The sequence below is a fragment of the Nematostella vectensis genome, chromosome 13, assembly GCF_932526225.1.
Source record: "Nematostella vectensis chromosome 13, jaNemVect1.1, whole genome shotgun sequence".
NCBI classification, from domain to species: Eukaryota; Metazoa; Cnidaria; class Anthozoa; order Actiniaria; family Edwardsiidae; genus Nematostella; species Nematostella vectensis.
In genome coordinates this window covers 2879057-2904257 of record NC_064046.1, presented here as the reverse complement: position 1 = coordinate 2904257, position 25201 = coordinate 2879057, and the positions used below count along the sequence as shown (strand labels likewise).

Genomic DNA, 25201 nt, shown 5'->3' with positions numbered 1-25201 from the left:
GCTTTTTTACAGAAATAATTCAATAATCCTCTCTTTGCCCTTCGTGCCAGGTCTCGAGATAGCGTATCGAGCTCAGAGGGCGAAAATCCCGCTAGATTCACCTCTGATAATTTGGTATTAGATTAAACACAGATTGCATAGAGAGCAAAATACTCAGATAGCGAATGACCTAATAATTCAAACATTTCTCTTTAGTCTAAATGGCAAAACCTATTGAAAGCTTAGCGTCAACCTTGGATTTTCTAGAATCCCCGGTGCAAGTTTTGGAGCCAGTAGCAAGGGATCAGACGAGTGTCCTTATATTCAGTTTTCCTACCAATACATCTTTTTTAATTTCTTTCTACTAATAATTATGCGACATTATAGACATTCTTACCGGGTTTGCTGTGCTCTGAGATGAACCGTGAGGCAGCGTGGGGTCTGGGACACTCAACCGCAGAACGGGGAGATGGTTTTCTGTGACGTCACAAATCTTACTTACCACAGGGTACCCGATCAGAAACCCGGTAGAAACACCTGGGATTAGCTTGATTACCCTTTAAATATAATTCGTACCGTGCCCATGTACCCAGCTTTTACATATCCTTCCTTGAAAACCTGAGCACAACCCATGGTGCCCGAGACCACCCACGCCCGGCTTTCTGTAAAAAGTCCGAGAGGTAAGCACAGCATCGTCGGGCCTTCGGGTGCTCGGGCCTTCGGGTGCTTGGGAAAGCGAAAACCTACACATGTCTACTACACATACGACTTTTAGTGCTATGACGTCATAGATACGATACTAAGTGCTTTGACGTAATACAAAGTGCTTTGACGTAATAGAAAGTGCTATGACGTCAAACTAAGTGCTATGACGTCAGACTAAGTGCTTGACGTCATTCCTACCACTAGGGTTGTAAAGTTTACCTAAGCAATTGTTCAGCGGACTCTTGTCCACATCTACAATTTAAAATTTCCCTCACATACAGTGGTAACAATATTTTAGCATTCGAGTGTAGCCACCTACTAGGGCCATAAGTTCCCACTTGATTGAGGTTCGGTGCTTATTTTAAGTGGCTACGTTTTACTATTGGTATCGCAGTGCTCCATGGGACACTTGATTGGCCTTCCTCCTGCATTTTGATTGGCAAGTTCCTATGGCGTAGTTGCTTGATACAGTTCTCTACAGTTCACGCAGACTGGGCGGGGCATCGTGTTGCTGGTCAGCGGATGCCCCTTGCAGCAAGTTCCTGTTTGACGCGGTTGAGGTACCCGGGGTCGGGGTATCCAAACCTGTGGAACACATTGGAACATATTACGCCAATAAGTTATTATGCCTAGTGCACACTAGCGACATATCGACATAACGACATGGGCGCGCGCACTCTTATCTCCGACATAACGACAGAAAAAAAAACATGTTTTTTTCTTTTATGTCATTATGTCCATGTCGTTATGTCGGGCTAAACATAGTGCGTGCGCCCATGTCATTATGTTGTTATGTTGCTAGTGTGCACTAGGCATTCGCAAACATTCATGTCATGTGTCACTCGAAAACTCGCACTCTTGAAATAAGGCCTTGCTTTGGGATGCTCTTATATCTGTATTTCTACTTCTACTCCACCTACTACAGAGGGCACTTTATTCCACTGTGCACTTTATTCCACTGTACTACAATCCTTACTTAACTATTTGGGGCAAACCAAATAGTGAACGGGTGAGCTGATCCGAAATAATCCGAATTTTAAACAGACTTTGCAATAACTACATAACAGGTAAGCGGTCCAAATATATCGATTCTCAGCTCTTTACCCCCCAACCCACTCACGTTGTAACCCCCAACCCCCACCCCCCACCCCCCCGAAAAAATTTAAATCAATACAATAAAAAAGCACGTCTTGAGATGAATATGGCATACCTACCCTATCCCTAAACCCTATCCTCATCGCTGACATTAGTTGAACAGGAGGTTCCGCTATAAAAGGCAAAGCTCCTCCCACCCCCTGGCTCAAGATGCAATATTAGATGCTGCCCGCTAGCCCCTCCACTCAGCTCCCTTCACACACGCTGTAGGACCTCTATACATATCCGTCTTGTGACGAATGTCGCCTATCCACTACCCTACCCCTATCCCCTATCACTAAATGATGGACGTTACTCGCTGAACCTGCCTTAAAGCCCTCGGTACTCACGCTGTGGGACCGCCATGAACGTTCGTCTTATGATGGATGTCGTTCCATGTTACAGTATCGGTCAGCCCTGTAGTCACAGAAGTACCAATAGTGAACGTCAGACGCGCAGCGAAAGCTTTTTCCAAAAGCCCCAATACCTCGCGACCCTCTGCATTGTCTGGTAAGTAGGCCGTCCGGCTTGTGCCAGTGTAAAAGCGTCCGGGATGAGGGTGCCCTTGGTCCTGGGTCCCACCAGGAAAATAGTAAAAAATAACAATGGTGCCCCATCTTTCATAACCGGGTAGATGTTTGTAATGGTCTATTTTCCAGTTCATTGTTCCCCATGGCATATTTCCCTGTTGTACACCAAAGGGGTCACGGCAGGTTGGGCAGAGTTTGCTTGACTTGGACGCCTCAGTGATGCACGGCCTGCAGAAAGTGTGCCCGCATCCCTGAAGTGTTTCCGGATAAGTGATGGTTTCCAGGCAGATCGGGCACTCGGCAGAATCACCCGCACCGTCTGAGAACAGATAGATGAAGGGCGATTAGATTTACATATTAGGCTTCACGCTTGGTCAAGATGGGGGGTAGGGGCAGACCAAGGGGCAAAATGAAGGAAATAACCTGAGTAGAACTTAGGAGAGTACAAGTCCAGAATATAGGGTCGTTAGTAAGAGGCGTTATCCAACTTCATCTTTCTATATATTTGTAAACAAGACTGTTAGTTTGTTTGGATGGTTTGTATTCTCGAGTAGCCTCATTTTTATTACGGTCACTCTCGAGGGAGGGGAAGGGGGCAGGTCGGAAAGCAAGGGGACGCTGTGGGGCCTACGCTTTGCGCCTTTGACCCCATTTTTATTGGAAAATGTTTGCGCTTTTATTAGTTCTACTCAGCTCTACTCATTCGGTTTCAAAATGGCGGACGCTCTTCGAAGAGGTGGCCGCGCAGCCAGGAGAAGCCAAGGGGCATCCAAAATGCCGCAGACTGGCGGGCCACAGCTAATCTTAAATGGCGTACGAAGTAGACTTCACAGATGAAGCTATGGAAAATGCTGTCAGAGTGCTTTTTACGGATTTTTGTAGTCAGTTTCCCTTTCGTTGCATTTTGGATCAGCTGTAGCCCACCAGTTTGCGGCATTTTGAATGCGCGCGCAACATCGTGAAAACGGTCTATTCCATATTAAGAAAGCTTACCTTCTGTCATATCTACGTCAAGAGTGCTGTCACCCAATGAAGATGTGAGTGGGGCAGCACTTCCTCCATTAGGACCCAGGTCTCGAGGTCTACCGGAGTACCCTTCACTAAGTCGACCAGCTGCTGATTCATCTGGGGGTGCATAATCAGGGTGTGGTCCCAGGGGTGCAGGATCAACACCAGACAAGGATGGCTGTGCAGGAGATACTACCATTGAACTAGCGTAGCGTTTTTTTAACTCTTCCTTAAAGGCATCGACGGCGTCTGGATTCAGGTCAACAAACCGGACGTCCTGAAGTTTGCCTCTTTTCATGTACTCCTCCAGTCCGCTGATCATCCCACAAGCGCAGAGGTCTAGAGGAATATTATGAATGACAGTGCCGATGGCGGGAAATGCGAGGGAGTTGCAGGAGGCTTTTTGAGCTTCATGTAAACAGCGTGAGGCGATTTTTGACAACAGCTTCTTTTTCTTTTCGTTGCTGGTTTCACTCGTGACAATAGCATGGAATATCTTTTTGCATTTCATATTACCACTGTCAGTGGGCACGACTTCGCCCCCTGATGGTTTAAACCACTTTTTCCTGGAGTATTGAAAAAGCTGATCCTCAACCTGTCTGCCACCTTTTGTCGCAACAACTCCAGACAATCCTTTGGATGTACATACTAGAGCTTCCCCAATAGGGCTCACGATAGCGTCCACTGTCTCCTCCGTGATGTCACCTTTATAGACAGAGATTGTGAATCCCTTTTTGGTTTTAAAGGTGGTTTTATCCTCGCTACCCAATTTCTGAGATGGCAACGTTGTTTGATCAAACTCTGCGTTTTGAGACCCAATGTCAGCCTTTCCCGTCTTGGTGCGGACGTTTTCTGGGATCTGGAATGAGTCCTTTTCATCGGTATGTCTCCCTGTGAATGAGCTCCCCTTTCTTGCTTGCTTATTGTGATCCCCGCTTCGCACCACATCAGAAAAGGATTGTGGTGCCTGGTATTGTCCGAAGGACGCAGAACTAGCTCCAGATGATGACGACAGAGACACTACCGTGGAGCTGCTCGTATTTATCTGGGCCATCTTCTCGATCATCGCCTTTGCATCCGCCACAGCTCCATCTTCGCCATAAAGAACGATTTTTTCGGGTCGCGAACCAGGCATCGACAATACCGGGAACTTCATCATTACTTCTTGGCAACAGTACTGCACTAAACCTTGATCCCCAGCATCGAGCTCATGTCTTGTAAAATTGGCTGCCCTTTGGAAAAGCCTAATGAATTCTTCGCATGCTTGACTAAATCTATCCTCTGTACAAGAAACACCAGGGACTACTGCCATCTCAACTCCGCCCGCGACTGGGATTGAGGTAATATTAACACTGTATTGTCTCTTCAGCCCATCTAGGGTGTCTTTGTACTGTTGAACTCGAGTGATGAACTCAAAAGCAATAGCACTTCCACTATACTTTTCCGGCTGCAATTTCGCCCGCTGAAAAGGCTTTGTGGCGTCTTCGTTCCCCTCGCGCCTTTCGTCCTGTGCATTGTGATAACGGGTCGTCGAAGTGCTCGTCTCGGGTGGGCTGTCGTCTCTGCAATCTTCAAAATGATCGTCTCTACTATCTGTACCGTTCGAATTCTGCCGATGTAAAACACAAGCGTTTTGTCCTCCGCCTGATCCTATCCCCTCGCGATGACTCTCGGGATGTCCACCTGCGCTGGCTTGCAGTCGACTGTCTTGCGACTTAGAACGTCCCCGTCCAATCACTCCTACGGAGTCTTGACGTTGGGTTTTGCCAGCTTGGGATCCCTTGGGAGATTTTGCGCGCCCCCGCCCCCTCCCCTCATGGGATAACAGTCGACGTTGATCTTCATCTTTATCCTTTACATGGTGTAGACTTGTAGGCGACGGCTGGGACGTATCAGCAGATTTCCCGCGTGTGTTCCTGCCTGATGACCCAGTCTGTTGTTCAACGGCAGCTTCATTCTGTGGGGCGGTCCCGTTTGTCAGGGATCCTCGAGAGTGTGGCACAGGAGCAAGCCCTTTGCAATTTACATAATCGCTGAGGAATGTCTGTGCTTGGACGATATCGGCAAAGACACCTTTTAGGACGACTCTGTTGTCGCTATCTATCGTCCATCTTACGCCTGGGGCATCACTGCGCAGACAAGCAAGAAGCTCGTGTAGGTCTTGAGTGGAGACATCAAAGTACTCTATATTCAATGTGGCCTTGATGGAAGAGAAAACCTGCAATATTACCAACAAACACTTTTATGATTAACATTAAATCATAGCATCCTACTATTATAATGAGCACCATATATAAGGCAAGTTACAAAAACTAAAAAAACCTAGCAAACTTCGGGAGGGGTATATGGAGATTTGGAAAATCAAAAAAGGAAAACGAGGTTTGTTTTCTTTTTAAACTTCACAGGATCCCTGCAAGGTAATTGGATTTTTTTTACCTAGAACCACGGCAACAGCTGTGAAAATACAAACAAAAATAAGCTTTCAATTCTATAATTCATACTTACCAACAAGGAATAGGGTTGGTAGACTGTACATAAAAAAAGTATGGGGAACAAGGGGATAGTGGTTGGTAGTCTTAACATAAAAAGTAAGGGGAGCAAAAGTATAAAATATCAAAAATGAATTATAACTCACTTCTCTAAATATCCTATAATCAATGTTGTCATCATCATTTTCACTATTACATTCTATACCACCAACATTATTATTATTATTATCGTTATCATCACCACACTTGCCCTAATCATTATAGGTTCAATACGAACCACATACCATTTAGAAGATAAAAATATAAAGAATCGACCATATCTATCACTTCTTAAAAGTAATATGGACTTTAAAGGCTGGTTCTCACTAGAACGCAAGCATAAGCGTAAACGGAAGCACAGCACAATACGATATCAAGATACAAGCACGATACAAGTGAGCAACGGTCAAACACAAGCACAACACAAGTGAGAATCAGTCAAACACAAGCACAGCACAAGTGAGAATCGGTCAAACACAAGCACAGCACAAGTGAGAACCGGTCAAACACAAGCGCAACACAAGTGAGAATCAGTCAAACACAAGTGAGAATCGGTCAAACACAAGCACGATACAAGTGAAAATCGGTCAAACACAAGCACGATACAAGTGAGAATCGGTCAAACACAAGCACGATACAAGTGAAAATCGGTCAAACACAAGCACGATACAAGTGAGAATCGGTCAAACACAAGCACAGCACAAGTGAGAATCGGTCAAACACAAGCACAACACAAGTGAGAATCGGTCAAACACAAGCGCAACACAAGTGAGAATCAGTCAAACACAAGCACAGCACAAGTGAGAATCAGTCAGACACAAGCACAACACAAGTGAGAATCAGTCAAACACAAGCACAGCACAAGTGAGAATCAGTCAAACACAAGCACAACACAAGTGAGAATCAGTCAAACACAAGCACAGCACAAGTGAGAATCAGTCAGACACAAGCACAGCACAAGTGAGAATCGGTCAAACACAAGCACAACACAAGTGAGAATCGGTCAAACACAAGCACAGCACAAGTGAAAATCGGTCAAACACAAATGGCAAGCCCAAGAAAATCAAGAAGATGCATACTTTTGCACTTGCGTTCCAGTGCTCGCTTGCGCTTATATCCAAGTGAGAACCAGGATTTGGCTGGGGGCCACATTTATAGACACTTTGGTGTGTACAATCAGTAGCGGATCTAGAGGGAGAGTTTAGGGGGCTTTAACCCCCCCCCCCCCCCTTTTGGCTGCCAGAGAGCCATATGTACCAAAAAACTACCCCTCCCCCCATTGTCACTGAGCCAAACCCCCCCTTTAGCGAAAATCTAGATCCCCCACTGACAATCTACTTTAAGAAAAGACCGCTTTTTTGGCATCAGAGAGGAGGGCTAACGACTAAAGGAAGGAAGGGAAAGAAAGAGACAAGATTTCCTGGGGGGAGTGGTAAGTGCCTCTGTTGACAACAGTATATGTTTGGAGTTTTAAAGGGGAGCCTTACAAAACAAAATCTAGCCTATGTACCTGTGACTCACCTCTGTAGTTTGATGAGCCACTGAACATCGCTGTACAGTCATTAATACTCCTTTAAAAATCTGTTCTTTAGCTAAGACACTTTCTACCGCTGTGGAATACATATGTTTCCAGTTAAGAACCCCTAATTTTCAGTTGAGGCTGGGCCGTTCTTATTTTCGGGACATTTTAAGGCTGAGTATGTTCCTAACGATTTTCTCAGTTTATATAAGATGATTTCGGTGTATATAAGAATAATATCAGGCCCGTACCCAGGGGGGGGGGGGGGTGCAGGGGGTGCGAATGCACCCCCAACAAGGGCCAAAAGTCCACTTTTGGTTCTCAAAAGATGTGCTATTTGTAGACAAAAGTAAGAATCATAAGCTAGATCCCTCTGGTTTGCAGTATCTTCACGTCCCGTGGAGACACTGCAAAGGCATGCTTCAAAGGCAGCCTTGGTGGTCAGATTTTTATCCCTCCCCCTCCCCCCCCCCCCCCCCTCAAAAAAAAATTAGATCCACTTTTTAGGATTTCGCACACCCCCCCCCCCCCCCCCAAGAAAAATCGTGGGTACGGGCCTGAATATCTCATGAATTATTAGGAAGAGAATTACACTAATGATCAATAGCAACAGCAATAAATAAGGTTGCTACTATGAGCAAAATTTGATTCTGCATTTTAGAACGCTTCAGGACTAAAAAAAATTTCTGCTATCTGAGCCTCGGCATGTTCTTAAAATTTGGCAAAATCTCAGGCTGGACGTTCTTTTAAAAAAGGTTCTTATAAAAAAATTGTATTACCAAAAGATACTAAATCTTGATACAATATTTCATCAGTTCATGTAATAATGCATAATTGGTTGAGGGGGTGCACGGTCTTAGGTGTTATACAGAAAAAGGATAGTGTTTGCGAGATCCTTTATAAGTATTGACCCACTTTTCGGCGGCCAAGGGGTGTACTTTGTGTGTATTTTTTGAGAGTTTGAATAATAAAACTTATTCGAACCCTACATCACATATGTTAAAAAAATATTTTGTTTACTTTATTAGAGCGTAGACGGTATAATATTTCTTAAGAGCTGATGACGATAATGGAACAGAAACTCTGCACAAAAAGTGTTGTAGCCGTCCTGTTTTTATATTTTACTAAAGTTAATGGATTTTAAAGATAGTTATATAATCTTTCATGTTTATATCAAATCTACCTCAGGTTAGACGCTTAGACTTACTATTTGGGTCGTCAAATGTAACAATAGCGGTCGTAGGGTTGTGCTCAGGGACCAAGCGAACTTCATCCACATCGTCCCCGCCATTTGAAGACTTCTGAAAGTGTATGCACAAATCTTTGTCGGTAACTTGCACAGGAAAATCCTTTACTATAACACTTCTAGCCGCCATTTCCTCGTCCAATTCCTTGAGGTCGAAGGGAGAGAGTTTCATTTTAGCCATGTTTAAGCTTCGTTTGTATTATTGTGCAACCGAATCTGGTCAGACAAATTTCGGGGGCTTTTTTTCCCGGAATAACAGGAAGTAATTAGATATGCACATACGTAATTACTTTCACTTTTCATTGGGAAACCCCCTTCTATCTAGACGAACCAAACTAATTTTACCCTTACTGTGCCGCTTAGATACAGAGATCAATCAAAATTTTTCTCAGAGAAATTTGGTAAAAGAAGTCTTAAATTTGAGGTCTAGTGACTCTGCGGGTTAATTTATTCATTTCTGAATGTAAACATTTCCCCGAAGCTGCGAGAGGGAAATTCCCTGAAACTTGATAATAAGAAAAGCACATTCGTCGCTTCCTACTAAAACCCGAACACCACCGCATCTTGTCTAGTTTTGGTCGTAAACTGTAACTTGTTTGGTAGCAAATAAGACATCATGGATTCCTCTCATATCGGAGAAACTTTAGCTTTGCGAACTGTGAAGGTTACTGACTTTCCCGAAGGACTGAGCAAGAATGATCTCTGGATTCACTTCCAAAAGCGAAGGAATGGTGGCGGTGATGTTGAAGATGTGATTCTAGAGCAAGATGGTAGCGTGGCTCTGGTAATTTTTGAGAATGAGGAAGGTAAAGTTTAATGTTGTTAACGATTATAAGTATCGTAAACTTTGAAGGACATAAAAATATTTAAAGTTATAAGGAACTTGTTGTCTAGTCTTTGAAGTTTCTCATAATTAAATTCGAGCTAATTCACACTTTGAATCTGTATTTTCAAATTTTATGAGATGGCCATCAGTAATGCCGTACAAACGAGAAATCTAGCCAATTCTCCATCATATAAATGCTAGGTTTTTAACATGTAGTAGGAGGGACCTCTTTAACTCGTAGCTTCCATTGAGACAATTCATTCATTCATTCATTTTTTTATTTTGCACTATTTTGAATAAGATAAAGAATATTTGGATACAGGTAGAAAAAAGGGGAAGTTAACTATTTACGGTACTTAAGAAGAAAAAAAAATTTAAGGTGCGCAGTGACCATAGAAGCATAAGCTTTCGAGATGGTCACTGCCACAGTCAGATTTCGAGGGTCTTACAGGATATTATTATAATATTATTATAATATTATTATTATTATTATTATTTTTTTTTTTTTTACAATATATAATATATACATAAACAAAATATAATATTTTAGAGTGAGGAAAAGTAAATCTGGCCAGGGTGGATCAATATTAATTCTGATTATTTAATAAATGCAATTTCAGTTGTTCTATGAAGGAATTGTAAGGTAAGGACTTAATGCAATTTGGTATTTTTTCCCAAAATCTAGAAGACATGGCTGTAAATTTAGTTAATCCATAATTGGTTTTGGAAGCTGGCCTAAAGAGATTGCCTTTGGAAGCATATCTGGTATTATGTGAGTGAACTTGAGTGGCAGGCAGGATTAGATTACATAATGGCTTAGGCATAGTATCAGGAAAGTGTTGGAGCTTATAAACAAGAGATGATATCCTTAGATTATGTATGTTATCAAGATTCAGGATCCTAAGCAGTTGGTAATAATTCGATGGACTTTCCCTTTGGGGAGCAAAGAAAATAGAGCGAATGCATTTATTCTGCTTCGTTTTGATAGGGCGAAGCCGTGTTTGGCTTGCCGAGCCCCAGCTCATTATACCATAAGAAATATATGGGTAAATTAAATTATAGTATAGTTGTGTTAAAGTAGTCAGGGGAAGAAAATAACGTAACTTGGAAATGATTCCAAGATTTTTTGCGAGGCATTTATTAACATGATTTAGTTGTGAATTCCATTTGAGATGTTCATCAATAAAGACACCTAAGTATTTTATGTTGTTAGTATTCTTTATACCATATGCTGTTAAGTCAATAGAAACACTTTTTCTGGGGGAGGTGACAGTGATATGATGTGTTTTCTTAAAATTAATGGACAACTTGTTAGCGTTACAGTATTTGATGACATTGTCTAATTCACTATTAACAGTGGTTTCTAAATCTTTGGGGTTTTTTGAAGTATAAAATAGATTTGTATCATCTGCAAATATTCTAAATTTCAGTTTCTTAGAAGAGTTGGGGAGATCATTAATATATAAGAGGAATAATAAGGGACCAAGGGTAGATCCTTGAGGAACTCCGCAAGAGATTGGTAGCATAGATGATTCCGCATTGCCAATTTTGACAAACTGATGACGATTAGAGAGATAACTAGAAAACCATTTTGCGGGGGTTCCCCTGACTCCATATTTGTACATTTTAGCTAATAAGATGTCGTGGTTAATAGTATCAAATGCCTTTGAAAAATCTAAGAAAATAGCACATGTAGTCATACCTTGGTCAATAGAAGACTTGAGGGTCTCAACAGTTTCTAATATGGCATGTTCGGTTGAATGGCCTTTCCGAAATCCAAATTGAAATTCAAATAAAATTTTATGTTTTTCAAGAAAAAAAATCAGCTGGTTGTAGATAAGCTTCTCAAGAATCTTGCTAAATGAACAGATTATTGATATTGGTCTATAATTCCCTGGTTCAGTGGCATCCCCACTTTTATATATAGGAGTAACCCTTGAGATTTTGAAAATATCAGGGACTTCACCACTTGCTATAGATTCATTATAAATGGCAGTAAAGGGAGAGGCTAGGATGGATGCTGACAATTTTATAAATTTATTAGGAATAGTAATATATGATTTATTTTCATTAAGAGATGCAAAAAGTAAAAAAACCTGTGCTTCTGAAACTGGAGACATAACAAAAGAAGAAGTTGTAGATTGTTTAATATAGGATGTAGGAGATATGGATTTGTCATCTTTAATTTGGGAAGCTAGATTGGTTCCTACATTTGTAAAAAATTTGTTCAACTGATCAGCAATATCAGAAGGATTGGTAAACGACCTATTTCCTGAAGTAATGCGACTAGGAGCACTTTGCCCCTTTGTTTTCCTTTGTATCAGCTTGCCGATTAATTTCCAGGTAGCTTTGAGGTTGTTTTTACAGCTAATAAATTGAGAATGGAAATATTCCTTTTTACTTTTGTTGAGAAGATGTGATAAAGTATTAGAATATTGCTTGTATGCTATTACTTTTTCTTGGTTTTTGCTAAAAAAGTGACTTCGGTACATTTTTTGCTTGTGCTTTATTGATTTTAAGATGCCATTGGTAATCCATGGTTTACTAAGTTGTCTTTTTTTTGCACGAGAGGCAATTTTCATTGGTGCATGTTTATCGATAACAGAATGGATGGCATGAATTGTGTCTTCAGTTTTTTCATTTAATGTTTTAGTTGATTGGTGAAGGGAATTCCAATCAAGCTGGTTCATATCATACAAGAAATTTTCACTATTAAATTTAGAAAAATCTCTAAAACTTTGCTGTTCACAAGTTTTCTTGAGATGGGACTTAAAGGTGCAGAAAATGGGCAGATGGTCAGAGATATCAACTGTGAGAATACCAGGAGTGACATGGGAAATGGGACAATTAGTGTAGATATGATCAATCAGTGTGGCAGAAAAACAAAACAAAACAAAACAAAACAGCAAAACAAAACAAAACAAAACAAAACAAAACAAAAACAAAACAAAACAAAACAAAACAAAACAAAACAAAACAAAACAAAACAAAACAAAACAAAACAAAACAAAACAAAACAAAACAAAACAAAACAAAACAAAACAAAACAGCTCAAGTTAGCGAGGAGATCGAGTTATCCGAGTTGAAATGACTATGGTTCCTACTCGAGTAGGTTCGAATTAGCGGAGAGCTATATAGCACAAGTAATCAGAGTTATATACAGCATTTTTGTAATTTAATCCCTCAAATGCCATTTCAGTCATGAATAATTTTTTTTTTTTTTTTTTAATAAGATATTTTATTTCAGTTGCTTCGTCTGTCTTGTCTACACCACAAGTGTCGAAGGGAGCCACATTCAATGTAGAGAAATACCAACTAACCAGCTATGAACCAGAGGTAGGACTTACACTTCTAATGCAATGGTACTACCTTGTCTAGTCAGGGGGGGGGGGGTATTACTACAGAGAATAAAATCCCCCCCCCTCCTCAGAAGAAATGAGAATAACTGATCACAGCAAGACCCTGCAGATGCCCCCCCCCCCTTGCCTCACTGTGATACATTTACATTATCACATACATACAGAATAGAATATCTGTTTGAGTCCAAATTTATTAAAGAATGTTGATCAATATAATAATAATAATAATCTTTATTGAGGAGAGCTTTTTCATTTAAAATGATTTTCAAAAAGGACCTCGACTTATAAATAATAACAGTAATCTATAAAAAATAAATGGAAAAAAAAATTAAGAAAAAAAATATATTGTTGATATATCGTTACATTAAAAAAAAAATACTATGATAAAAATACCTAGGTTAAAATTTGAGAAATACTACGTTTAAAAGTACAAATATTTGTGCATCTCTTAATGTCCTGGCTAAGTGAGTTAAAATCCTTGACTGCATGGTACTCAGTTCTTTGTTTGCCCCAGTTTCTTTTCACGCTAGGGAGCCTAATATTACATTTGTTTCTGGTATTATAATTATGTTGATCTTCGAGTTTTAACAGATCCATTTCATGCTCTACGAGACCATTTAAACATTTAAAGACATATACACATCTTCTAAGAAAACGCCTCTTTTCTAGAGGTAACCACTTAAGTTTGGCTAAAGCGTCTGTTGCCGACGAGTACAGTGGTCTATCAAGTATTATTTTTGCAGCCTTGTTCTGGAGGATTTGTAAATTTGACATGATAGTGACATTATGCTTATCGCCCCAAACTAAATCAGCATATTCGAAAAGGGGCAGAACTAGACTATTATAATAAAGAAGTCTAGCTCTAAAAGGCAATAAATGCTTAATGCGCCTTAGAAGACCGAGTCTTTGGTTGATTTTGCCAGATAAATATTCAACATGCTCTGACCATGTCAAGTCGGAAGATATGAATACTCCAAGATATTTGAAATTACTCACATTAGATACATTGTAATTTGAAATCGACACAGAAAGTTTGATTTTACTCTCTAGTTTCCTGTTGCTGCCTAAGAGCATACATTTCGTCTTTTCCAAATTTAGTGTTAGCTTGTGATCGTCCATCCATTTAGCAACGGCCAAAAGATCTTGATTGAGGTTATCGCTCAACTGTTTAGAGGTTGAACCATAACAGTAGATCACAGTATCATCCGCATAAAGAGAGGCACAGCAGGACTCCAAAACATCGGGCAAGCTGTTTATGTAGATGACAAACAGCAACGGGCCCAAGATGCTTCCTTGGGGCACCCCGTGAGTGACTGGAAGTTCCTCGGACAATGAATTACCGCAACATGTGCGCTGTGTTCTGTTGGCCAGATAAGAACGGAACCATGCCAGGGGGTTTCCAGATAGACCGATCTCAGTTAATTTCTGCAACATGATTTCATGGTCCACTGTGTCAAAGGCCTTTGTTAGATCGATAAACACGGCCCCACACAGCTTACCCTGTTCCATATTCAACAGAACCTCGTCAACAAATGATGACAGCGCAGATACCGTAGATAGACCCTTTCTGAAACCAAACTGCTTGCTCGAGAGTAAACCATTGGAGACCAAAAATTGATACAATTGTGAGTGTATTGCTCTTTCTAGGATCTTGCTAAGTGTAGGTAGAATAGAAATCGGTCTGTAGTTGGATGCATTTGTCCGTTCGCCTGACTTAAACAATGCTGTAATTTTTGAACACTTCCACAGCTTCGGGAATTTACCTGAGCGAATCGATAAATTTAACATGTTGGTAATAGAAGGAGCGATTGTGCGAGCAGAGTTCTTTAACAATCTAGCACTGATTTTATCCAGCCCAATGGCTTTGTTAACTTTCAGTGATAAAAGCTGCTCGAGCACAAAAGATTCGATTAGTTCAATCAGTTGGAATTGGCACGTTTGATTTAAAACCGAGCTCTGATTTGATTTGCATGTGGTGAACTTGTCAGCCAGGCGTTGTCCAATGGAAGCAAAAAAGCAGTTCATTGCAGTCGCAATAGAACTAGGCGTTATGTGTTGAATATTATCAGTAATGATGCATTGAATAGATTCCGAAGTTGATTTACGATTACAAGCTTCATTTACTGCTTTCCAGATTTTACCGGAGTCCCCTTTCGATTCCTCGATCATATCGCAATAATACTTCGACTTTGAAGATTTCACCAGTTTGTTAACCTTGTTCCGCAAATTTCTGTATGTTTTCCAATGGCGCTCTGTGTTTAATTTCCGCGCTATCCGGTGAGCGATGTCGCGTTCTTTCATTGATTCACTGATTTGATTATTCATCCAAGGAATTGGTGTTCCCTTGACACGCTGCCGTTTGATTGGTGCGTGGTCATCCGCAACTTCCAAAAACAATTGATTCCAAGTCAACAAGGCGTCATCAATATCATCCATACTATTAACTATGTGCCAGGGGACATTCCTTAGATCATCATTAAATGAATCAGCGTCAAAATTCTTATAAGAACGATATTCAAGCATTCTTGGTTTAGCTTTAGTAAAAACGCCTGCCTTGATGACGCAAAAAACCAAGTAGTGATCGCTGAGGGGAACCGGTACAACGCCCGAATTTGCGATACGATGCTCTTTATTGACAAAGATCAAGTCAATAAGGGTCCGGGAGGTGTCAGTTATACGCGTCGGCTCCTTCACCAACTGAGTGAAATGGAATGTGCGTGCAAAATTAAGCAGTTTTTGCTTATCACTTTTCTGTAATTTTGAATTTGGCATCAGATTTGCATTTAGGTCTCCTAAAATGACGACGTCCGATTTATCTAGGTCAATAGCTGGCATACTATCTTGGAGAGATGAAATGAACGATGTTAAGTCAGCATCTGGTGCTCTATATGCGCTGCAAATGAGTGTTGGCTTGCATTTTTCACGGATCAATTCAATCCATAAACATTCCTGACCACCAGTGTTGATATCATTTCGCAATCGAAAAGCCAAATCATCCCTCACAAAAGTAGCAACTCCACCATATCCCTCTTTAGTTCCAGATCGATCTCGCCTAGCACAAACAAAACCAGGAAGATTAATTTCTGCATCGGCTGTTTGGCTATCCAACCATGTCTCGGATAAAGTTAGAACGTCTATTGTTCTGCTGTCAATTCCTTCAAGGCGCAGAGAGTCCGTCTTGTTAATGAGACTCCGAATATTCAAGTGAGCAATCTTGAGACCTCGGGTGTTTTTTATATCATTTAAAGCCAGGTAGCCAGGATTTGACTCAATATCACCAGACAGGGCAATAAGGGCCAGGGCAAAGCAGGCACGATGAAAGAGCTTACAAAACATTACGCATTTAAGCGGTCCATTGAGCTCTTTAACTTTGGTCGAGGTCTTCTGATGGAATGAAGTACTTGCAATTACAGCCCTGCAACTTGTCTGTGATATAAAATAAATGTCTCTGTCGTTGAGAAGAGTGTTCTCCCTTACATAAGAAGGCTTGTCACTATTGAAAACCATATATATACAGAGAAACAGACACAAATTTGTAGAGAGCCTAAAATTGCGTCCGACCGCCATGCCTTTATTGCATGAACTCTCCTTTGTTGTTGTTTACAATTGAGAATACAGCGGTTCATCATTTGCAAGAAATTTTCAAAATAAACAACCCACGATTGATGTCGTATACTTTATTGATGATATTTGATTGAATGTTTCTCAGTTACTTGCTTGAATTGGCTGATAATGGATTCTTTGAGTTACTTAGTATTGTCAAGGATCATAGCATGGCGTGATTGGCCTTCTTTAATAAGTGCATTAAGAAAAGGTATAAACATTTCAAATAAGGTTGCACTATGTGAGGATCAATGTTTAAAAAAAGCATAACTAAAGATTTTATAAAAATTCCAGGTTTTCAGTTCAGTGAGTGCAGTGATAAATCAAGATGTGTTTCAGCAGTACGTTGACAGAATGATGGGGTTTCTCAACAAACTCAAGGCGGACACCAACATCACATGGGAGAAATGCAGTAAAGGCTACTTGTTAACCGGCTCATTCAACCAGATTAGTGTCTGTCATCAGATGCTAGAGGAGATTTCTGAAAAACCAATACATGAGAATGGTGGAGTGACAAGTTTGTACATCAAAGGAGAGACTGCTGGTCACCAGCAGACTTGCATTGCTGGCTCATCACAAGAAGGAATTCCTGCTTTGAATGGGACTGCAGGCTCAAATGCCGTCTCAAAGAGTCTTTCAGCTTTACATCAAGTTGATGCAGCTGACTTGAACATGTCAGTACCACCCAAAACAGGTACCACTGACAAAAAGTTGCAAGAATCACAGAGGAAGGATGCCACTGATAGAAATGTGCCGGAGCCGCAAGGAAATGATACCGCTGAAACAGTTGTGCAGGCTCCACAAAAAAAGGATGCAGATGATAGAAATGTGCCGGTGCCACAAGGAAAGGATACCGCTGAAACAGTTGTGCAGGCTCCACAAAAAAAGGATGCAGATGATAGAAATGTGCCGGTGCACCAAGGAAATGATACCGCTGAAACAGTTGTGCAGGCTCCACAAAAAAAGGATGCAGATGATAGAAATGTGCCGGTGCACCAAGGAAATGATACCGCTGAAACAGTTGTGCAGGCTCCACAAAAAAAGGATGCAGATGATAGAAATGTGCCGGTGCACCAAGGAAATGATACCGCTGAAACAGTTGTGCAGGCTCCACAAAAAAAGGATGCAGATGATAGAAATGTGCCGGTGCCACAAGGAAAGGATACCGCTGAAACAGTTGTGCAGGCTCCACAAAAAAAGGATGCAGATGATAGAAATGTGCCGGTGCCACAAGGAAAGGATACCGCTGAAACAGTTGTGCAGGCTCCACAAAAAAAGGATGCAGATGATAGAAATGTGCCGGTGCCACAAGGAAAGGATACTGCTGAAACAGTTGTGCAGGCTCCACAAAAAAAGGATGCAGATGATAGAAATGTGCCGGTGCCACAAGGAAAGGATACCGCTGAAACAGTTGTGCAGGCTCCACAAAAAAAGGATGCCGTTGATAGAAATGTGCCGGTGCTACAAGGAAAGGATACCGCTGAAACAGTTGTGCAGGCTCCACAAAAAAAGGATGCCGCTGATAGAAATGTGCCGGTGCTACAAGGAAAGGATACCGCTGAAACAGTTGTGCAGGCTCCACAAAAAAAGGATGCCGCTGATAGAAATGTGCCGGTGCTACAAGGAAATAATACCGCTGAAACAGTTGTGCAGGCTCCACAAAAAAAGGATGCAGATGATAGAAATGTGCCGGTGCCACAAGGAAAGGATACCGCTGAAACAGTTGTGCAGGCTCCACAAAAAAAGGATGCAGATGATAGAAATGTGCCGGTGCCACAAGGAAAGGATACCGCTGAAACAGTTGTGCAGGCTCCACAAAAAAAGGATGCCGCTGATAGAAATGTGCCGGTGCTACAAGGAAAGGATACCGCTGAAACAGTTGTGCAGGCTCCACAAAAAAAGGATGCCGCTGATAGAAATGTGCCGGTGCCACAAGGAAATGATACCGCTGAGAAAGTTGTGCAGGCGCCAAAGCAGAAGTATACTGCTGAAACAAATACGCAGGAACCACAACTAAATGATTTCGTTGGTGCAAAATTAGGTGCATCACAACAAAAAGAAACTGCTAAAAATAGCTCGTTGGTTCTTGCCCAGGACAACACTGCTGATGGATTCCCAGCACTGCAAAATAACACCACGATCAATTCCACTAGGGGTGTGAAAAAATCTTCTGAAAATGTGGGACAAAGGCAAGGCGATAAAAATCAAGAGGCAGGCACAAAAATAGCTGCAAAAAGACATCCACTTTCTACAAACGCGAAAGCACAACGAGTGACGCGCTTAGCTGGTGAAATTGCTGCCTCTAACTACTCAGGAAATGGAAAAGCTGTTGAAAAACCACGTGAAGAAAGCATCCCACAGCAGACCACAAGTAAAAGAGACGAGAGTAAAACACCATCCCAACACAGAAAGCAGCAGGAGAAGAAGGAACAGATTAAAGAAATGGTGGCTGAGACAAAGTGCAAACCAAGACAGCTAGAGATCACATCTGTTCAGACCTGGAAAGCTTTTCAGGCAGCTTATAAGAAAGAACTCGTGACGGTTGAGAGACTCTCAAGTGTTAAGGTCAGCATACGTGATGATAAAGTGCTGTTGGATGCAATAGCAGGCTGTGACCCTGACATGTTGGATAAAGCTTTTTCAGAGATTACGGAGCTGTACCGAGCGAAGCTGCCGGATTTTCTGACGGTGCGATTTTCCGCAAAAAGCGACATTGAGAGTAACAGCCTTCGCAATATTTTGATGAAAAAGGTTGGTAAATTAAGGGACAAAAGTAAGTCATAAAACGCTGAAATTACGTACTGCTAGTGAGCGAGAAGTCATGGCAAGTGCACGTGAAGTGCGCTAGTAATGCAAGATTATAATTCAGTTATTGTGCTAGTAACGTGCGGTGAAAGTATGCAAGTATTGCAAAGTAACTGAACTCTGCTTAAAAGCGCTGTAAATGCGAAAGTAATATGCGGTAATTACGCAGTTTCCTTGCAGTAGTTGTACGAGTAGTGTAAGCGAATCAGCATGCGGATATATTATTTATCTTGAAGTTTTTGCGTGATTTTCAGCGCCGAGATTTCCACGTCGCCCTCGAGATATCAAAAGACCGAAAAACGTGGGAGCTGATTGGCGAGAAGGAAACGGTCCAAAAGATGTTAACAGAAGTGGAAAGCAAAGTTAAAATAAGGTATGCATCTGAAAAGAACGAGGATGAAAATCATGAAGACAAAGGTGTAGTCGCGGCGGTCACAGACAGCGGTGAAGGAAATGTGAGAGGTGGCAAGAATGGGAAAGGCAGAGCAGGAGAAGGACTAACCAATGATGATGATAGTATACCTCCACAAGTTCTCAAGCAAGTGCTAGGTAATGTACAATTGTGTTATAGAGAGAACAATGTCGAAGTGTGCTTCAACTAAGCATGGGTACTCAAAAAGCATTATTAGTTTACTAGCAGTGTTTCTTTTTTATTGACAGAGAGAGAGGGAGAGAGAGAGAGAGAGAGACAGAGACAGAGAGAGAGAGAGAGAGAGAGAGAGAGAATTCGAATGTCGAGAATTCAGCATTTTTTCCCCTAGCTTTCCTTTTCTTGCGGTTGATGATATCACCAAAAGCCCAGGCTCTTACTTTCACACACAGTAAACCCAATAAGCGGTCAGTGTCTTAAGCATGTCGACTTGAAATACCCGTGGTCCAGTTTTCGTTACACGTGGTCATGTTCCCAATGCAGTGATGTAACGCCATGACATGGTCACGGAGCATTCGTGGTCACGTTCACAATGCAGTGATGTGACGCCATGACATGGTCACGGAGAATTCGTGGTCACGTTGATAATGCAGTGATGTAGCGCCACTACATGGTCATGGAGCATTCGTGATCACAGTCGCAATGCAGTAATGTAACGCTATGACATGGTGACGGGACATGTCAAAAATGCTGAATTCTCGACATTCGAATTCTCTTTCTAATAAAAAAGAAACACTGCTAGTTAACTATTTCCAAGATGGCTGCCAGCAAAATCGTAGTAAACACGAATTCCTGCAAGTTTACGTGAAAATTCTCGACTTACAAAGCTCTAGAGCGATAAAAAAGCGAAAAAATGATTGAAGCGGACTCCCAAATATGGTATGTAATGCCTTATAAGGAAATGACCGAGCGAGCTACAAAAACAGTGCTATACAATAAATAATGCCAGTACACTACGCTTAGGATCAGCGAAAAAAAAAAATAACGAACACAGCGTGAGAAAAAAGTTTATCCCCCGAAAAAAATCTAATGTCGTACAGGGCCCCAATCCTACAAAAGAGCAAACGTATAAGTCATAGACGTCATCGTAAACGATCATATTCCACAGGCCCCGTCACGGTGACCGTTTACCAGGGTGACATTACCAATGAGCGAGCAGATGCGGTAGTGAATGCGGCCAACTGCGACCTCATCCACGGAGGGGGTGTGGCGGGGGCCATACTCGCCAAGGGGGGCTGGTCCATACAAGAAGAGTGCTACCAGATCGTTGGGCGTTTCGGCCGTCTTGAAGTTGGCGATGCTGTGCAAACAAACGCTGGAAAGCTTCTTTGTAAAGGTATGTCTTAGAAATGGCCTTAATTGTAGCTCTTATACGTCTCGCAATCTCTTCACGTAAATCATCTCAAATGACTTCTCAAAGTCGCATATTTAAGCAACGTCTCCCCATCCTTGACAAATGGTTGCCAGTCCCTTGATTATACTTAAATAACCGTGCCCTTTTGATGGCGTTATCATCACTGCATTGTGATCGCGAATTTCCCTGACAATGTCATGGCGTTAATTACCTCATTATGACCGTGACAACGAATGTCCCGTCACCATGTCATGGCGTTACATTACTGCATTGTGACTGTGACCACGAATGCTCCATGACCATGTAGTGGCGCTACATCACTGCATAATCAACGTGACCACGAATGCTCCGTGACCATATCCTGGCGTTACATCACTGCATTGTGAACGTGACCACGAATGCTCCGTGACCATTTAGTGGCGTTACATCACTGCATTGTGAACGTGACCACGAATGCTCCGTGACCATTTAGTGGCGTTACATCACTGCATTGTGAACGTGACAACGAATGCTCCGCGACCATGTAGTGGCGTTACATAACTGCATTGTGAACGTGACCACGAATGCTCCGTGACCATTTAGTGGCGTTACATCACTGCATTGTATACGTGACAACAAATGCTCCGTGACCATGTAGTGGCGTTACATCACTGCATTGTGAACGTTACCACGAATACTCCGTGACCATGTAGTGGCGTTACATCACTGCATTGTATACGTGACAACAAATGCTCGGTGACCATGTAGTGGCGTTACTTCACTGCATTGTGAACGTAACCACGAATGCTCCGTGACCATGTAGTGGCGTTACATCACTGCATTGTGAACGTGACCACGAATGCTCCGCGACCATGTAGTGGCGTTACATCACTGCATTGTGAACGTGACAACAAATGCTCCGTGACCATGTAGTGGCGTTACATCACTGCATTGTATACGTGACAACAAATGCTCGGTGACCATGTAGTGGCGTTACATCACTGCATTGTGAACGTGACAACAAATGCTCCGTGACCATGTAGTGGCGTTACATCACTGCATTGTATACGTGACAACAAATGCTCGGTGACCATTTAGTGGCGTTACATCACTGTATTGTGAACGTGACCACGAATGCTCCGCGACCATGTAGTGGCGTTACATCACTGCATTGTGAACGTGACCACAAATGCTCGGTGACCATGTAGTGGCGTTACTTCACTGCATTGTGAACGTGACCACGAATGCTCCGTGACCATGTAGTGGCGTTACATCACTGCATTGTGAACGTTACCACGAATACTCCGTGACCATGTAGTGGCGTTACATCACTGCATTGTATACGTGACAACAAATGCTCGGTGACCATGTAGTGGCGTTACATCACTGCATTGTGAACGTGACCACGAATGCTCCGTGACCATGTAGTGGCGTTACATCACTCCATTATAACCATTTTGAAAGTTTGCGATCATGTCATGAAGGTCGTATTGTAACCATGACAATGGTGTGAAAGTTGTTTTGTAACCGTGACAATGGCGTGACGGTTGTAGGGCAACCATGACAATTTGGGTTTCAGTTGTAGTGTAACCATGGCATTAATGTGACGGTTGTAGTATAACCATGAAAACGCCGTTATAGTTGTAGTGTAACCATGACAACGGCGTGACGGTTGTAGCGTAGTCATGACAATGGCTTGACAGTTGTAGTATAACCATGACAATGGCGTGACAAATTTGTGGTTATGATTTGTTTTAGACTTTATCTCGCGTTTCCATTCAAACCGTTCTTCCATTTTCTCTAGCTGTGATTCATGCCGTGGGTCCCACATGGGGGGGCGCGACGCCAGAACAAGTAAAAAACCAGCTTTTCCGCGCATGCCTAGAGAGCCTGTACACCGCTGACAACATCAACTTATGCTCTATCGCTTTCCCTGCCATCAGCTCAGGAATCTACGGAGTTCCCAAGGAGATTTGCGCACAGGTGATGTTAGATGCTGTGGAGCATTATGCAGAGAAAAGGAATGAATCTGGGATGCCCGGGGTCTCAGACATCCGCCTTGTCAATATTGATGAACCAACTGTCAGGGCATTCATGGCGGAGTTTAGGAGAAGGTATGGGGAAGGGACTGGTGAAAAGTCAGGGAGTCCGGTACCCACTTCGTTGCCGAGTGGTGGAAAGTCCGGTAGCCCAGTAACCGGTTCTTTGCCAAGTGGTGGAAAGTCCGGGAGTACGGTACCCACTTCGTTGCCGAGTGGTGAAAAGTCCGGTAGCCCAGTACCCAGTTCCGTGTCAAATGGTGGAAATTCCGGTAGCCCGGTACCCGGTTCTGTGCCGAGTGGTGGAAAGTCCGGGCGCCCGGTATCCGGTTCCTCGCCGAATGAAAGAAGTTTGTCCAAGAAAGATAAAGGACCGTCATCTTCCGACAAGAAAACAGAGAAAAAGAATAGTGATGAGATGGTTACGGGGATCGGTTATTCTGAAACTAGCCGCATAAAGAAGATAATATCTTCGTGGAATAAACCAGATTCGAATGGTCAAGATAAAGGCAAAGCTATTGATCAAAATAAGTTTACAGCCAGCAAATCAGACATAAAACATCCACCTGTCAATCAAAGGCCGGAAACGGGCTACGGGCGATGGAGAGGTCAAAAAAGGGAATGGAATGAGACAGCTAGGAGACCTGGTCAGGGACAACAAGCTAAACCAGCCGCTGAATCAAATGCGCAAACTGACCGCAACGCCCGCCCTCCGACAAAGCCAACCGCTGACTTAAGCCAACGCACGCAATCAACCCAAGCTGCCGATACAAGATCTCGGGCGCAAGCAAAGCCTGCCACTGGGCCTAGCCCCACTGCAGATAAGAAAGTCGCTGACCCCCCTTCCCGGTTGCTCGGCGGCGCCCGACCGAAAGAGTTCCGCGGGCATCGAAAGGATGAGGGTCTCCTCAGTATTCCCTCCAAAAGCAGTGATGATCTGGAAGGTAATGCACGTGCATTACCCACTATGCCTTTTGTTGTATTTTTTTTATTCCTCAGGGTCATAGATTTATGATATAACCAGGCCCGTACCCAGGATTTTTCTTACCTAATTTTTCTAAGGGAGTGAGTTTTCTGATAAAAATCTGACCACCCCCGAAAGAACATTTTTTATGGCTTTGCAGTATCTCCGCGAGACGTTTATTGACGGATTTGGCTAGAATACAAGTCTGACTTATGGATTAATGACATAACAGAGTGATCTAGCTTATGCTTTATAGTTTTGTCTACAAATAGCACGTGTATTGAGACCCGAAAATGGACCTTCGGCTGTTGTGGGGGGGGGGGGGGGGGGGGGGGGGTGGGTGCATCCCCTAGGTACGGGCCTAATAACTCATTAAAGCCGCATTGTCACCAGTTTACTTCCGGAGGTCCGACGGAAACCTCAACCGTTAAAGGACAAAAGAATCTATTAGAATCCGAAATATTTAACAGGCCATCCGCTCTAAATTATCAATCACATCCTCAAAGAAACTTCCAATAGACACACTGCTTTCACTATTTTGAAATATTTTTCGCGTTTTCCGAGTTCTAGAGTGGCCGATAACACACTATTTAAGCAAACCTAGCCTTTTCATTTGCTGTTTCTTAAAACAGGACGAAAAATAGCGAGGAATAGATAGGTTTTGAAGCGATGAATATTTCAAATTCGTTGTTCGCACGCGCGCGCGTAGTTTGTCGTACGGCTTTACTTTTAGCATGTTTTCTTCCGGCGGTTACAGAGGTCCACACCCAATGAAGTCTAGTTGTGAATGACGACGATTTGCGCGAGAGCTTACGAAAAAGGGGGCTGAGCCATCCCTTTTATAGCGCGCGTTCGTGTTTAAAGAAGGTTGAACGATAACATTTCGATACAGCAGAATGTGTCTTGGTCGTCTATAAAATCATCTCGCAAGTTCATTGTTCTTAGAAAAGATGACAAATATGTTTGCGTTTCCGTGAAAATTGAGCTTATATTACGCAGGTTTATTTTCTGGGGGGATATACACGAGGCTAATGTACGAGGGTCAGTTTTTTCGTTCAATTATAGTCTATGGATCCGACTTTCGTGACAATATTGTTTTGTTTTTGTTTTGAATATTCAAAACTCTAATCATTTTTCAAGATAAAAATTTCTTTGTATTATATGATACTTAAGAAATAGAATTGAGTCTGTTT

General features: G+C 42.3%; 2 protein-coding genes across 3 annotated transcripts in view; one reads left to right on the top strand and one right to left on the bottom strand.

Annotated features, from left to right (window-relative positions):
- Positions 1 to 283: 283 nt before the first annotated feature.
- Positions 284 to 8895, bottom strand: LOC5513401. Its single transcript, XM_001633573.3, has 5 exons — positions 8611 to 8895; positions 7406 to 7494; positions 3342 to 5574; positions 2169 to 2667; positions 284 to 1269 (listed from the first exon to the last, which is right to left on the bottom strand). Exons 1-5 carry the CDS (start codon positions 8828 to 8830, stop codon positions 1200 to 1202), a joined length of 3111 nt encoding a protein of 1036 aa, XP_001633623.3. The 5' UTR covers positions 8831 to 8895; the 3' UTR covers positions 284 to 1199.
- Positions 8896 to 9157: 262 nt separating this feature from the next.
- LOC5513363 overlaps positions 9158 to 25201 on the top strand; it is a 19237-nt gene continuing 3193 nt past the window's right edge. Inside the window, exons 1-6 of one of the 2 annotated variants that reach the window (XM_048720525.1) lie at positions 9159 to 9455; positions 12723 to 12811; positions 16732 to 19188; positions 19497 to 19791; positions 20781 to 21008; positions 22810 to 23988. In XM_048720525.1, the coding sequence (XP_048576482.1) occupies positions 9266 to 9455; positions 12723 to 12811; positions 16732 to 19188; positions 19497 to 19791; positions 20781 to 21008; positions 22810 to 23988 (4438 nt within the window). In that variant the 5' untranslated portion in view covers positions 9159 to 9265. Of the gene's footprint in view, positions 9456 to 12722; positions 12812 to 16731; positions 19189 to 19496; positions 19792 to 20780; positions 21009 to 22809; positions 23989 to 25201 lie in introns of both variants that reach the window. The other variant, XM_048720526.1, reaches the window with a different exon arrangement.